Raw genomic sequence first — 16,368 nt, forward strand, 5'->3', positions numbered from 1 at the left:
CACAAAAGCTCAAGAAGGATGAATTCCATGGAATATCCCCAGGCTTGCACTGCAGCACAGAAATGTTCCTCCCCCACTTCACTCCCCTGTGGATTTGCTGCTTTTTTGTGTGATTTTGGTGATTCTCACTCTGATTTTCAGAAACCACCTCCTTCCCACCTGGGAGCTGCCCAGGGGTGAATTTTTGAGTGCCCTCTCTGCTTTCAGTTCCTCTTCCCTGCTCATTTTTAGTGGCTGCAGTGCCTGGGCAGGGGACTCAGGGCCAGCCACAAAGGAGCCAAATTAAAAAATAAATTAAAATAATCAGTGCTGTGGCTTCCTGTTTTCTGAGCTGAATGGTTCAAGAATTGGTTGATTAGAAGTTTGTTTCTGAACTGATTTTCTTTTCATTAAAAAAAAAAAATCCATAAATCCACAGTTGGAGCTATAGAAAGATATTGAAATAGGGAATTGCTTCTTTAATCACCTAAATTAAATAACTAGCAGAGCAGCACTTCAGGAGTGATTTTGGAAGTGTAGTAATTACCTTTTTTACTACAGCTATTTTAAAGTAATTTATTTTGCAGTTTTTATTTGTGAGTGTTCTGCAATAACTACCAGGCACCAGATTTCCTGTTTAGGCAAACTGTGTATTTGACAGCACTTTCTGAAACTGATATGTTTATAAATTGTATTCTGGATAAATGGAAAGTGGATTTTCAAAACCAACAGCTTTTTGGGAAGTAGAGCTGATTTTCAGCTAGATAGTTGAAATGTGTTTTGTTCCAAGAAAACAGGATAATGATCCAGAGAAAGGATACAGAGACAAACTAAAAATATATTTGTGCTCACTTGGTAATTATGTTAATTGCAAAACTGATTAATTGATACCATAAATGGACATAGTAAATGTAAATTACATTGGTGGCTTTTGCTGTTACTTAATGTATCTCATATTTAGTTTTGATTTTTAACAGTCAAAAGAAAATCACACTGACATGTATTTTGTTACTCTTTGTGTGTGTGTGTTTTTTTTTAAGATTTAACAGATTTTTATGTTGAACTCTGAAAATAATTTTTCTTCTCTTTAAAGCCAGATGCTAGGAAGAAAATCCACGTGCAGAGTCAAGGTGAGAGCTCTGAGATGCTGCTGAAGCCATTCCATCCCATTCCATCCCATTCCATCCCATTCCATCCCATTCCATTCCATTCCATTCCATTCCATTCCATTCCATTCCATTCCATTCCATTCCATTCCATTCCATCCCATCCCTGTATCCCATCCCATCCCATCCCATCCCATCCCATCCCATCCCATCCCTGTATCCCATCCCATCCCTGTATCCCATCCCATCCCTGTATCCCATCCCATCCCATCCCATCCCATCCCATCCCATCCCATCCCATCCCATCCCATCCCATCCCATCCCATCCCATCCCATTCCATCCCATCCCATTCCATTCCATCCCATTCCATCCCATCCCATCCCATCCCATCCCTGTATCCCATCCCATCCCATCCCATCCCATCCCATCCCATCCCATCCCATCCCATCCCATCCCATCCCATCCCATCCCATTCCATCCCATCCCATCCCATTCTATTTTTTTGACCCATTGCTTGCTCCCTGTCTGCTCCTGCCCCTGCCCCATATTTTGCTGCAATGGGGTTTCTCCTGCTCCTCTGCATTTGGGGTTTTTCTGCCCCTGACATCCACTGGGGCAGCATTTCAGCCTCTCAGCCAGAATTTTCCACTGGTTTGGTGCTTTTGCAGGAATGTCCCAGCTGCCTTCCTGCAGCAGTCTGAAAGGTCAGGTGGCACTGAAGGCAGCACTGAGATTTCTCCAAAGGCTGCAGAAGTTTTGATGCTGAATAATTATTTCCTGAAAGCCCAAATTCCTTTCCATGCTCCAAGGTGAATTCCCAGCCCATCACTTACTGAGTAGCCCAGGGAACACAGCTCAGTATTTTAGGTGTGATGACTTCATTTCCTACTTTTATTTGTTTAAGAAACCACTCTGAGGATTCCAAAGCTCATTCCATTTCATGTATTCCCCTTTCAAAGAAAATAACATTATTTTCCAGACCCTGCTGAGGAAATAACTCATTGTGAAATCTGTTTAGCCCATATTCAGTTTATATTTAAGTCTCTTGTGAGTAATAGTTAAAGAAGAGATTAATTATTTTAATGATGCAACTATTTTATTAATTTATTTGTTCTTTAACATAAGGAAAAACAAGTGAATTAGCATTTAGGATAGATTAATATTTAATTAGTATATAAATTTATTTCCTTTTATGTTGAAGGCTGTGGGTGCAGCTGCCCTGATCTCTTTTGGCATCATGTGCTCCCTCCCTGTGCAGTTTTAGAAGAAATATTGAGCAGGGTTGTGCTGCTGAAGAAGTTCCAACACTGGGTGATTGTAGAAAATGCAGATTGTAGAAATGTGATTGTAGAAAATGTTCCATTGAATTTCAGCCTGTCTGGGGAAGGGTTGCACAGGCAGCCTGAGGAAAGCTGCAGGTGGGAATTCAGGGTGTTTGTTGGAAATATTGCTGGTTCAGATCTCCAGGAGCCTTCAGGAAGCACAGCACAGTCATCCAGGGGACACTAAACATGGGAATCTCTCCTTTCTTTTTTTATTTATTATTTTTTAATTTTATTTTAAATTTTTTTTTTTACACAGGAATTAAGACTTCACCTAGTGCAACATTTGACTGGTACAGATTTCTACAAAATGCAGGTAAAACTCATTTCCCCCTGTGTTTATTCCTAATAGATATCAAGGATGAAAGAAACTTAGAGTTTAACTAATTATGTAACAAGGTGCCTTAATTACATAAAAATTGGCAGGATATCAATCAGATAAGTCTGGTGCATCAGGTAACCAGACTGTTTCCAAATTTCAGTCTGGCCAGGGCTGAGGTGTCACAACCTGTGGGTCAGTGTCCCCTGAGTTAATTTGGAGCACAGCACCAGCTCCTGAGCACTCTGGCCTTTGCTGGGTGACAAGTGAAGAGGAGAAATGGGAATTTTGATTATTTGGTGTTGGGCTGGAGCCTGTCCCTGCTGTCACCAAAGTGGGGGCAGGTAGGGCAGGTGACCTGGCTCTGAGTCACCTGATCTGGGCAGTGCTTTAATCACTCCATCTTCCCCAAAAGAATGATTTATAGGCGTTTTACCCTGGTAAAAACGTTTCAATTCTCCATTCATCAGGCTGATCTCTGATAGTGCAGCTGTTCCCTGTGTTCCAAATGAATCCTCACCAGTCAGTGGCATTATCACATCAGGAAATGTGGGCCATTAGTCAAAGCCAGTGTCAATTTTAAATTGAGCATTGTGGGGTTATTTTGTTCTCAGTAAATCACAGCCCACAAGCACAGTGCCACTAAGATTAATAATTTTCTGAAGTGAAATGATTTGTCACTTGCTAGCACAGCCTCAGTGTTGATTTGATCTCTTGTCCAACCATTTGGTGATTAAGTGAGCAGCCAGCAGATTGAGGAGGGGGAAGCTCCCCCTAAAGGGAATTTCTGATATATTAGAGACAGTTTTTTGCCTAATGTGTACTAATGCAAAAGTGCAAAATAATTCATAATGCACATGAAAAGCAAACTAAAATGTGACTCTAACATCTGTGCCTTATTAAATCATAACTTGAAAACTGGCATCAGATTATTCAGTGTTGTGTTTGTGACTGTTGCATCTCATTTATCTTCTCTGCCTTGTGCCCATGTCCATCTCTGGTGGCAGCTCACAATTTCCACTTTTTGGCTGCACCTTTGTGCTTTCTGGGCACTAATTAGGAGTTCCCAGTGAATTGCATTTTTCTGGGCATTTGCAGTTGCAGAGTTTTTGAAATTCTGCTAAATTGGGAGCAATCAGAAGAAAACTGAAAAGCAGGGGGCAGTTTTGCTCAGAGGGGTGGGATTTTGGCACTGGGGGCTTGCACAGTGTGCATGGACACCCTGAGCTTTAATGCAGATAAAGCTCTCCAGTCTCCTCCAGATCATGCCATTTGTGATCACTTTTTAAGGACTTTTTTCATGAAGTTCTGTTCCATGTCTGAGGGCATTTAATGGTTTTTTTGTGGACAATTATTTCCCCAGATAACCCTTGCTTGTATCTTTAGCAGAACCCTTGAACCTTTGTCAAATTCAGGATTCCCTGGACAGAGTTCAAAGGAGCAGCACAAGCCCTGCAGAGCAGGTTTTAACTCATTTGAGTTAAAATTTACTCACTATTAACTCATTATTAAACACCCTGGTGTTCAGGGTGTCAGATTATTCTCTCTAATGAAATAACCTCTTCAGAATACTTCCAGACTTTCCTTTGCACTGATTTTTTTTTTTTTTTCAGTCAAAGGAAACATTTGCTCACTTCAAATATGACACCAATAGATAAACAGCCTCTTTAAATCAATGTAATGGCTTCAAAGAGAATTTAGTGGCAGCTTTAAGTGAGTGGCAGAATGCACCAAATGCAATTTATGGTGGGATTGCCCCCAGATGTGAATGGTACAAACTCTAAGGAATCCCAGCTTTTTGTGCACTGCATTTGATGGGTGCTGATGTAAATAGCAATTGGCTGCCACAGATGGAAGCAGGGCTGTGGCAGGTTCCTGTTGTTGTTGTGATGATGGTTACAGTACAATCTCAGTGCCAAACCATGGAATTGGTGTTTTTCCATGGTCTCAGCAGCACATTTGAGAGTTGCAGAGGTGCTGGTGTGGTGCTATTGCTCTCTCCTAGCTGCAGTATCTAGGGGCTGGCTAGTCAACATTTACTGGCTAAATCTAAAAAAAAAAAAAAAAAACAAAAGGAGCTTTTAGAGTTAATTTGCATTGTGGTTAACAGTCATCCTCACAGTTTGTGTTCTGTGGATGAGACTGAGCAGCAGCAGCCAAACCAAGAAACTTCAGCAGAGCCTTGAAGACACAACCCCCTCAGCCTGTTGGGGAGCTCAGCCTGTTTCAGGAGGTTTTTTGTGCAGATCAGAGCAGATGATCACAATGTTTTCCTGTGCATTGCAGGGATCTATACCCAGCACAATCAGTTTGATTATAGCAGGTTTAGAAGCCCTATCTATAGACCTGAGGGAGTCAGTGAAAGTTCAGCCTTTTGCTGCAAATTGACTGACAGAAAATGACAAGAGTTTAAGTAAATGAGAAACCTGAGACTGATCTTGTGCAGCAGCTCAAGGCTGGGGCAGAGCTGCTTCTGGTCACAGACAGGCTGGATATCATCATTCCAGGATGGAAATCTCCTGATTTCAGGGCAATGGGGCTGAAGATACAGCCCCTAATAAACATCAGGAGGTGAGATGTAGATAACTAACAAATCTGCACTGACAAACTGAGAAATCTTTAGCCAACAGACAGAGGAGGTGGAACCACAGGGTCACATGCCTATTGCACCACAAATAAAACATGCAATATGCTTTTGTGGTTTGATTTTTCATCTCATGTAATTTCTGCTCCATAGCACAGCTGTTCCCTGAGCTTGAGCAGTTTACTTAAGCTGTCATGACACAGGCAGGGTTTTGCAGAGGCATTAGATTTTCCCAAAGCTCTGCTGGAGAGAGAGACCCACATAAGAAAAGCTGAACAGTAGAAGTTTGGGCACTTACAGAGCTGCCCACAGTAAAAGTTGTTTATATAAATACAAGAAACTGAGTTCCCAAACTGATCTGAAACCACAGAGCTTTTTTGCTGTCTGATCTGTTAGAAATCATGAGAAGAAGAATGGATTGAGAACTTTGCAGTGTGTTTTTGTGGATTAGCAGCCTGTCCCTTCTCTGTCTCCACAGCACATCAGCAATGACTCACTGTGGGCTGGCAACAGCAGTGGAAACTCTTTGGGTGAAGTTATTGTTAACAAACTGCTCTGTGGAGCAAAATGGCACAGTAATAAATGCTGGAGATCTGCAGGTGCAAAGTGTATCACTGAAATTAGGACTAACTGGGCTCCTGATTGCCCAAACCTGTGTGCCACCAGTGAGTGCAGCCCCAGGCAGAGCCAGGTGAGGCAGGAGGAGATGCTGGTGCTGCCAACTCCAGTGCCAAGGGGCTGCAGGAGCTAATGGAAAGCATTTGTGGGGAGATAAACTTGAGAAAAGCTGTGAATGGAAAGATTTAGAGTGTCAAAGGTTGCACAGTTGGATAAATTTATCTGTGTTTCATGCTCAAGAAAATAAAGTCATTGTCTGAAAGACTGAGATCTCAGCAATAAACCTATGGCTTTCCTTTTTGAGGAGAGCAGTCAGTGCTTTCAGGTGCTCAGGAGATGGATAAATGAAATATTTTCAAGAGCAGTGAAAGACCTGCTGTGGTTCAAAGTGACCAGAAAAGAAAATAAATTTATTTTCCCTCACCATCTCATCGTGGCTTAGATTTTGTTTCTGAACAAAGCCAGAAATGGATGAATAAGCCCAAATAATGTGGATTTGGTGTTGTTCTCTAAAGGTCTGTAGAGCACAACAGTGAGCTTGCAATCAGGGGTTGGAAAATTAATTTTAAAATCTTCTTCTTTACCTCTCAGCAAGCTAATGCTGGGTATTACTCATTCACTTCCAGGCCTGCAGCCTTCAGTAAGATTGAAGATTTGCAGTAATACATTTATTTTTATTGTGCACCTATGACTAGTGCATTTTTTTTCCCTGATAGTACCTGGAGGGAGGGAGTTAAATGAATCTGCACTTTCAAAATCTCTTTAGATAACACTTGTACTTATCCCTGCCTTTCTTAGAAAAACGATGTTCCTACTGAAGCTTCAGAAATTATTTAGGCTTTTGTGTTTTGCTGTGCAGGTTTTTGTAATGACCCAAGTACAAACTGTCCCAGGGTGTCACAATCCTGTTCTCCCCAGTGACAGGAGGAGGTGGCCTCAAGTTGTGCCAGGGGAGGATTAATTGAGATTAGGGAAAACTGCTTCACCCAGGGGTGCCCTGGCACAGCTGCCCAGGGCAGTGGAGCTCTGGGGTCCCTGGGGGGGTTTAAGGGGTGTGGGGTGGGCTCATGGCTGGGCTGGGTGAGCTCAGAGGGATTTTCCTGCCTGATGCTTCCATGGGTCTGTGTTCTGGGGCAGTAAACAGCTGATGGGATGAGCTGTTGTGTTTGGAAACGCCCTCCTGATTTTCATTTTTAATATTCTCCATCCTCTCATTCTGCCTGGCCTCAGAGCACCCAAAGCCCAGCCCAGTTTCTAAACCCACCTAAGCCCTGTCCTGGCTCAGGATCAGCCAGAGGAGAGCAGGGACCCTGAGGGTTCACCCCATTTCCCCCCAGGCCAGCTCTCAGGGGCACTCAGTTCCACTCTGAAATGCCAGAATTCAGCAGCCTGGCCTGGAGCTGCAGCTGCTGAGCCCATCCCTGCTCCTGGGGACACCTGGGGACAGCTGGGGACACCTGGGGACACCTGGGGGCACCTGGGGGCACCTGGGGACAGCTGGGGACAGCTGGGACACCTGGGGACACCTGGGGACACCTGGGGACAGCTGGGGGCACCTGGGGACAGCTGGGGACAGCTGGGGGCAGCTGGGGACACCTGGGGACAGCTGGGGGCAGCTGGGACACCTGGGGACACCTGGGGACAGCTGGGGACAGCTGGGGGCAGCTGGGGACAGCTGGGGACAGCTGGGGGCACCTGGGGGCACCTGGGGACAGCTGGGGACAGCTGGGACACCTGGGGACACCTGGGGACAGCTGGGGACAGCTGGGGGCACCTGGGGACAGCTGGGGGCACCTGGAGGCACCTGGGGACAGCTGGGGACAGCTGGGGACACCTGGGGACACCTGGGGACAACTGGGGACAGCTGGGGACAGCAGTGACCTTTGCCACTGCTCTCATCCCCGAGCCCACACCCTGCAGGGCTCAGCCAGAGCCCAGAGTGCAGCTGCTTGTCCCTGGTAGAGCCAAGGGAACAGAGCACAGACAAACCCTGACCTTCGTTTACAGCAGCACCTCTGGCTGGCTTGGGACAGTTATTCATGAACTGACAGAGATGTTAATGACAGTGCCAGGGCTTTGCTTGCATTTAGTGCAGAGGGGATCTTGAAGGATGGCTGGAAAACATGTGCCATGCAGGCTTTTTATAATTTTATTTTTTAATTGCCAGGGTTTATGTACAAATCTTTCCATTTTGTGTTTGTCAAGCACACAGGAGGATACATGAGGCACAGATAATGAAGTACAGTGTGCTGTTGGAAATCTTTGCTTTTGTGTCACTGACAGAAATGGGGAGAAAGAGACCAAAACATTTTTTTTTTGTTATTTGGGTGTTTGCCTTTCACTCAAACATGATAGTGGCACAGGGAATGCACTAAGAGAGAAAATTACTTGATTGTGCCAGACTGATGTGTTTCCATTTCACAGTCACACCAGGTCCTTGTACCTTATTACATCTGCAAAAAGCAAAGTGATAGCAGAAATCCCAAAGTCTGTCTAAGCTGAAGGAAAAAGAAAAAAAGTCTTTTTCACAGGGCAGTTTTGACCCAGCTGCTGAATGGGAGGGCAGCCTGTGCACTTCAGATGTCTCAGAGAGGACAGAGTGTGCTGTAATTATTGTGTCAGGGACAAATGGCTGATTGTTGGGTGGGTTTGTCCCAGGTGGGAAATCAATGCTGCAGGCACATTGGGAATTCTGATCCCCTGCAGTGATTGGCAGGGGTAAATTCCTTTGGAGCAGCCCTTGGGGACAGGTTTGAGAAAGGCCAGGTGGGATCCAGCCCATAAAACACCCTGGGACAGGTGGGGCTGTGTGAACTGGCATTTACACAGGGGAGAGCCTGAAAAATGGGGGAGATCACTTGAGTGAGCTGATTTCATTAATAAATGCTCTTTTAGGCCATTTCTCTGGTGAAACAGCTGGACTGTCACTGATGAGATTCTTGGGAGAGGCACCTTTGGATGGCACAGGAATGGGGAAGTTTGAATGCTCAGGGAGCAGCTTTTTTATTGTGTTCAGGTGCTCATCCAAACAGAGCAGAGCAGCAGTCAGGGCTGCACAGAACTGCTCTATCAGGGCTTCAAACCCTTGCCCAATAAAATTAAAAGGCTGAAATCTGTAAAAGCTGATAAGACATAAAAAGAGCAGTTATTTCAAGAGTGCAGGAACTCTGTATTCTCCATGTGAAGCAGGAAAACCTCTGGTTTCTTCCTCCTGTGTGACTGAGCACTTAGCACTAACTCCAAGTTTTGTTTCTAAATAGCCAGAGCTCAACATCAATAAATGGGAGTCCATAATTTAAAATAGGTATTTGTGCCTCATGGGATGGCTGCAGTGCAGGCTGAACTTTGGTAACACTTTTTAGCAGTTTGTTTAGTGTGAGTTTGTCATAAAGTGCAGGCACTGCTGGCTGGCTGAGACCACACAGTATTGATGGCTTTTCCAATCCAAATGTTTGTGTGTTATAAACCACAACTGACTTTTGGTCCAATAACCAGTAAAATGTTATTTACCACTGCTGCAGCCACTTCTGACAACTCAGGGTTGTTTTAAGTGGAGTGAAAGAGGCTCAGTAATGAACCCTGTGACAGGGGGGATTTAAATGCTCCTGAACTGGATTTGTTTTTTTTTGTGACCCTGCCAGCAGAGGCAGGATGTCCCCAGGAGCTGCCTGGTGTGGGTGATCCCTGCCAGCCCCAGCTCCAGAGGGGCTGAGCTGCAGGACCCCAAACTGATTGTTCAGAGCAGCAAATCCAACCTGAGCACCCCAAGCCCTCCAGTGCTTATTAATTTATGTTAATTGTGTTCAGTCAGCAGGTTTTGACTTGTGTTGTTTTATCATGAGCACATTTTAGCCAAGCTGCTCACATGTGAGCCTTGTCCAGAATATCCTGAGTTCATGGTCCTGCCACAGACCCAATGGGAACTGCAATTCCCTGAGAAGCTTCTCTTCCTAATAAACCCTGCACAATCAGGAGTTGTTGCTGTGTACATGTAAGAGATTTTAGATGTCAAAACCTCCCTTGTTGAGGTTTTCCCCCAAGTTATTTTTCATCTATGTTTTAGCAATAAGTGTAAAATAAATGCTTTGCAATAATTTAATTTCTAGTTGACTATTGTTAACTAACAGTGCTGGCACACAGGGAGCATTTCCTGATCTTTAACTACAAAAAGTGTCAGATGAAGAGCTCTAATTAACCAAACCTCATATCTGAAATAGGTGGGGAGTTATTAGATGGATGCAAAGTTATTATTTTTAGGATTAAAGCCCCTGAGAGCCACCCAGAGCTGTTCAGGCCCTCCAGGCTGGGCTCTGCTGTCCCAGAACTCACCAGCACCACATTTTGCTCCAAGTCCTGCAGGTTCCCTGCCTCTGGAAATAAACACCTGTGCCCTATGAAGTGATGGAAATCCTCCATCTGAGGATTTATGCAAGAGCAAGAAACCAGGAATAAGGATAACTTTTCATGACCCACTCTTTTGCTGCTGTTACCATTGCATGTGCTCGTTCATGGAACAGTTTGGAGCACTCAGCTTTTCTGTCTGCATCAATGAATTCCTTTTACAATTCCACAGTTATTTTTGCAATTCTTTCTTGCAGGCATTCCTGCAGACACAGGCAGTTTGCATCTGTTCCTTTTGGTGTGTGGGCTCCGAAGAGTCAAGGACCCCCTGTACTTGGTAGAGGTTTTCTCAGGTGAGCAGTGGCCATTTGAATATTCCTGTTTTGTCACTCAGTGCATTCTTTTGATGTCTGTGAGTTTGGCATGAGGTGTTTTATTCATTGCAGGAAACATCATCACGTATTTACATTTGAAAAAAGAAATTCTTATGTAAGCACTGATCTGTTGAGCACATTATTCCTGTGCTGTGTCTCTCCCATCCTGCTGGGAATAACAGAGCATTCAAATCAAAGCAGCATTTGATGGTTTCACTTGCTGAGAAAACTGTTTTGCTGTTACATGCAATATTGATGGAAGACAAAAGAAAATATCATCTGCTTCAAAATAACTTTTTTTATCTTGCTGTCCCGTGGCTGTTACATTGATTTGCATGTCTGCTAATTAATGCCATTGAAGCTGCACACAAATTTTACCACCCATTGTTCTGGCTCAGAGCTCAGACTCAGCTGAAGTTTTGTGTCTGTAAAAGATTCAAGCACTCTGAGCTGGAAATTCAGCCTGCACTATTCACTTTTACAGCCCTTTAAACCTCGAGGTGCTGAGTAACAAATGCAGTTTGTGGTGAACTGCATTGTTATTTCCTGGGAGCAGCAGATTTCTCCTGTGCACATTACTGAGTCATGGTTGTAATGGCTGCACTTACTTCCACATGTTCTTCACACAGGAAAATATTCAAGGAATTTTGGCTCAGTGGCCAGAGTGACTGCATTATACAGAGCATTGTTCTCTTGAGTGATTCAAAATTAATATCTGAGCTTAGTTAAATAACCCTTGAGTCAGAAGAGATTGCATGAAGCAGAAAGGCTAAATAGTAACTTTCAGATATGCTAATATTTGAATTCTGAGGAATAATGAGAGGGCTGGAATCTGGTGCACATTGTCTTTTAAGTAGCAATACAATATTTGTCTAATTTTTCTCTAATAGTGAAGCTATTTATACTGATTTAAAAATTAATAATTTTTATTAATAAAACAGTTGTTCCTCTGTTTCAGACTGGCACAGAAAGGATCCCAGTGTCCATCTGGGCATTATTGGACCTGCAGTAAGTTGCTGCTGTAATTTTTCATTTCTAAATATTTCCATTTACCTGAACCTGAGATGCACAGCTCTGTTCCAAGCTGAACCTAGGTCAGAGGATTTCTGTCAGAGATAAGAAGGTCCAAACCTAGACCTTGTAAAGGCTGTTCCCAACAGGACCAAACTGTGGGAGTGATTCCAGAGTTCCAAATCAAAGGGCTCCTGCAGGGCAGGGGGAACAGCTCCCAGGGCTTTCAGGAGACTGAGGCAGCCCAGCCCTGTTCTCTCACTGCCTCATTCCACCACAGAAAGGAGTTCTGAAGAGAAAAAAACATCAACATATTTGGATTTGACTCGTCGCTACTGTTGTTAGACACTCACAAACTACTAAAAATGTGTCCTTTATAAAATACCACCAATGCCTATTTCACCAGGAACAACTCAGAAATGAGCTAACAAGTAACTCAGAAATGAGCTAGCAAGTGTTCTGGAAGGCAGCAGTTGCCATCTAGGAGGGGTTTTTTGCACAGGCATGGCTGATGAGGATTTCTGGTGCTGCAAAGGAGTTCAGGTTACCTTGTCCTGCCATCCTTACATGGAGCACTGGCAGTCTGCCCCGTCTGGAATTTGGTGCCATTCCTGGGTGAGCACTGCTCCCTGTCCCATCTGGAGTTTGGTGCCATTCCTGAGGCACTGCTCCCTGCTCCATCTGGAGTTTGGTGCCATTCCTGGGGCACTGCTCCCTGTTCCATCTGGAGTTTGGTGCCATTCCTGGGTGATCACTGCTCCCTGCTCCATCTGGAGTTTGGTGCCATTCCTGGGGCAGCATTGCTCCCTGTCCCATCTGGAGTTTGGTGCCATTCCTGGATTCTGGGCTCATGCAGAATCAACATCTGTCAGCAGCTGCAGAGTGATCTCAGCCTCTGTCTGGCTCCAGCAGCAAGGACAGAGCCTGAGCTCACAAATCCAGCCCAGCTCCTTTTCCCTCAGAACCTCAGAGCACCAGAGCCTGGGACAAACAGAGCTTTTTATACATCCCCAGCCCAGGACAATCTTAAAACTGGTACCTCTGTCCTGGTGCTCCTGCTTCTGTGTAGGTTCATGCTGAAGTCACAGAACTCATTGCAGGTTTTCTGAGGGAGAAATCAGTGTTTTTCTGCTGCAGCCCAGGGCAGCCTGGCCTGGCTTTCAGCAGTGCCCAGGTCCCAGGTGGCAGCTGTGCCATTGAAACAAACTCTCACTGCTGCTTGAAGGGGACTAAAAGCTTCCCTGTTTCATCTGGCAATGTGTTCCCTCTGTATCAGTCTCATCTCTGATTCATCAGCCTGAAAACTTGCAGGCAATTTGCTTTATTAAAAAAAAAAGCCCAACAAATAGGCTCTCAGTAGGCAAATAAGAACCATTTCTCTATTTTCTCATTCAGTTTAATTCTTTGCAAATTTTGGGACGTAGGGTTTTACTGTTAAAAGCTGGGTTTGTGTTTTATTTTATCAGGGTTTTTTCCACACTAATACACAAAATGATTTGGAAGTGAACTGGTGTGGAAGGCAAATCTAGAGCAGGTGTAATGAAGCTGTGCTTTGGAATCAAAAGATGCACTTGCTGCCTCCAGTGAGGATTTCAAACATTTTAGTAGTCTTTTTAAATTTGCTTCACTTTTTCATAAGCTAATGTCTTTACAGACCAGAAATAACCCCATGGCAGTGCACAGGCTGCATCAAGGGCTGAGCCTCCTTAAAACATTTTAAAGCATTTTTCTCTCATGGAAGCAAAACATTGCTGAAGGAAAAAAATACATCTCAGCTCTATTGGTATTTAGCTGTACTCTTCTTATTCATGTTGCTTCTCAAACCACAGAAATCTTAAGAAAATCAGTACCACCATCTATGAAGCATGTAATTTTTATTGTGAATATTAAAAGCCCATACAATAAGATTATATTAATTAAGGAGAGAAAGAACAAAGGCCCACAGTCTATTTTCTGCTTTACTTCCATAAGATGATATATTTGCTGCCATAAGATTATATATTATTCCCTGTATTTTCTATTTCTGTGATTGTCTCAAATGGTGCAATCCAGGTAATGTTGCAGGATTGAGGCCTGTGTTATATAAAAATTTTCCCATTTGTCTCCACTTCCAGTTTTCCTTTTGTTCCTTTCTATAATGAAATTTGCAACAGCAGCTAATTTTCAGCACCTCCATATTCCAAGAATAGGAGCTTATGAAACTTTGAAAACAAAAGTTAAAGCCACAAAACTTTAAAGGTTTGTTTAAAGCTTCTGGGTAATCCCTGAGAGTTCATTTTGGGGTTTTTTTAGCAATTTCTGTTGGCAGTGCAGAACACTGCTCCATCAGATAACCTTTGCAAAGTAAAGGGGATTCCTGTCCCAGTGGTGCTGCCAAAACCTCACAAACCTGAGAAACTGAGGGGGTTCTTCATACTGAATATTTGAATTGAATTTCAATTAAATTCTTCATATTGAACACCTTTGCAGGTGCCTCAAGCTCTTCCCTTGTACTCTGGTGATACTCTGACAGAATTTTAAATTTCTGAGACCTGTTCTCCCCTACAAAGTCTGTAAAGATGTTCCCAGACCATTATTTCAGTCAGAGTCAATATTTATATGGCAGCATTTCAATATTGTGTGTTTCTAGAAGATTTGCTGGGTTTTGATCATGGTGGGCTCTGTGCTCAACTTTCCCTTCATCTTTGTGCAGCATTTGGTTTGGGACTTCCAGCACTGCCAAACAAGGGTAGAAGAACATTCTGGGATGTTTTTGGGTTCCTGGCTGGAAGAATGTTCTTTTCAGGGATTGAGAATTTTTTGTTATTATTTACTGGGGTTGCGAATTTTGTGTTTATTATTTACTGGGGTTGTGAATTTTGTGTTTATTATTTACTGGGGTTTAGAATTTGGTGTTTGTTGGATTTCCAACAGCTCTTTCTGGCAGAGCACAGAACGATGTGAGTGTCTCAGTTTCCATCCAGGCAGGTTCCTGAGCTCACTGAGACACATTTTCACTCAGTGAATAAAGGGACAGTCCTGGGCACATCAGTGCCCTGCCCCACACTCACACAGGAGTTGTCACACCAGGCCTTGGAAAAAACCAAGTAACAAACCTGTGGTACGATTTTAAATATCAGAATTTAAAATATTTTAGTTTAAAATGTGCTAAACTTTGTTTCTTTCTCTGGGCACTGCAAAGAACAGCTGCAGTGCTCAGTGCCACTGACCCTGTGTGTGCTCCTTTCTAGGTTGACCCAGTTTTTACCAGTGAAGTTCAGGAGAAAGTTAAAAGGTAAGAATTAATGTTAAACCTCCTGTCTGCTGAGTGAAAGCAGTTGGCTGCCCCTTTTTAAAATTGTCCACAAATGAATGTCCTGACAGATCTGTCAGGATTATTTGGCATGGAGCAGCCTCAGCCTGTGTATTCCAAACATGTGAAGTTTTACAATAACCAGCATGTTCATGTTTTCGTGTTAAATCCCATCTGATTTATTGTGATTTAGATTGATAACTTAGAGAATTGGTTTGTCTGAAGGATCCCAGTTCAGCTCCAACCCCAGCCATCTGGGCAGGAAGGATCAGCCAGGGTGGCTCTGCAGCTGCTGCAGCAGATTCCACCCCCTGGCTGTGTGTGCTCAGCTCTGCTGTCTCTTGCAGGGCCCCTGGGGTGCATGTGCTGCAGGAGCTGCCCCAGCAGGAGCTGCAGGCTGCTCTCTGCAGCTGCTGTGCCCTGGTCAACAGCTCCATCTCTGAGGGGATGTCTGCTGCCATCCTGGAGGTAACCCTGCTCCCTCCCTTCACCAGCTCTTGTCCCTATTTCAGAGACTGGGAAGACAAAACTGAAATATTTCTTTTTGTGAGTTTTAGCAATTAAGGTTTTCTTCCCTTGAACTGACAGTTTTTGATGTTTTCACTGCTTTTAAAGGCTAGAATGTAATTTTATCAATCCTGCTAAATTAATAATGCAGACCTGAGATGTAGAAATCATTCTGATTTACTGGGGTTGTCACTAGGCTTGATTCAATACCCACTTCCTTATAATGTTGCTAGAATGGACTTCCATTTATTTTTACATCCTTTCAAAAAGCAATCTAAGAGCTGTATTTGGTTATTTAATTCTGAAATGATTAATGAATGAATGACACGCTCAGTTAATCCTTTTGCCATCAGTATTGAAAATTAATAACCAGTTTTATTTTGTACCTGTCAAAGTAGGGCACTGCTTAGCATCAAGTGCTTTCTCAGAAAAATGTAAGTGTACTTGGAGTGGAAGTTCTTTGTTCCATTTGTTTTGGTGGTGCTGAATGTTGGTTCATCATGATCTCAGAAGGTCACAATAATTATGACACCATTTGTACTAATGAACCTGCCATTTCTGTTTCTGAGTTGCATTTCCACTCACCTTACAGTGCTCATGAGTAAGAATTAAGTGGGCACTATAAGAATTAGGAAGGGCAGATGATGGTGAGGCAGCAGAAGTGAATTTCCATCCCAAATGCCACTCAGAGGTGGAGACAGCTGCTCTTGCTCAGAGCCCTGCTGTGCTGCAGCTCTCCCTGCCTGCCACATCCCAAAATTGCTGCTGTTGGGCCAGGTGTGATGGGATGGGTGTGCAGAGCTCTGAGCCAGGTATAGGCTGAGCTTCTGTCTCACCAGGTGATGTTGGTGATGTTGGGATGGATGTGCAGAGCTCTGACCCAGTGCAGGTTGGGTTTCTGTCTCACCAGGTGA

At 43.8% G+C, this 16,368-nt stretch overlaps 1 protein-coding gene across 1 annotated transcript in view; it reads left to right on the forward strand.

The window, feature by feature from the left end:
* Window positions 1–16,368, forward strand: part of GLT1D1 (glycosyltransferase 1 domain containing 1) — a 41,045-nt gene that overhangs the window by 14,502 nt on the left and 10,175 nt on the right. The window contains exons 5-10 of the mRNA XM_079322114.1: window positions 1,073–1,109; window positions 2,668–2,724; window positions 10,528–10,623; window positions 11,603–11,652; window positions 14,886–14,929; window positions 15,295–15,415. Coding sequence (XP_079178240.1) covers window positions 1,073–1,109; window positions 2,668–2,724; window positions 10,528–10,623; window positions 11,603–11,652; window positions 14,886–14,929; window positions 15,295–15,415 — 405 coding nt within the window. The remainder of the gene's footprint in view (window positions 1–1,072; window positions 1,110–2,667; window positions 2,725–10,527; window positions 10,624–11,602; window positions 11,653–14,885; window positions 14,930–15,294; window positions 15,416–16,368) is intronic.

Source organism: Erithacus rubecula (assembly GCF_903797595.1).
Source record: "Erithacus rubecula genome assembly, chromosome: 19".
In the NCBI taxonomy this organism is placed as follows: domain Eukaryota; kingdom Metazoa; phylum Chordata; class Aves; order Passeriformes; family Muscicapidae; genus Erithacus; species Erithacus rubecula.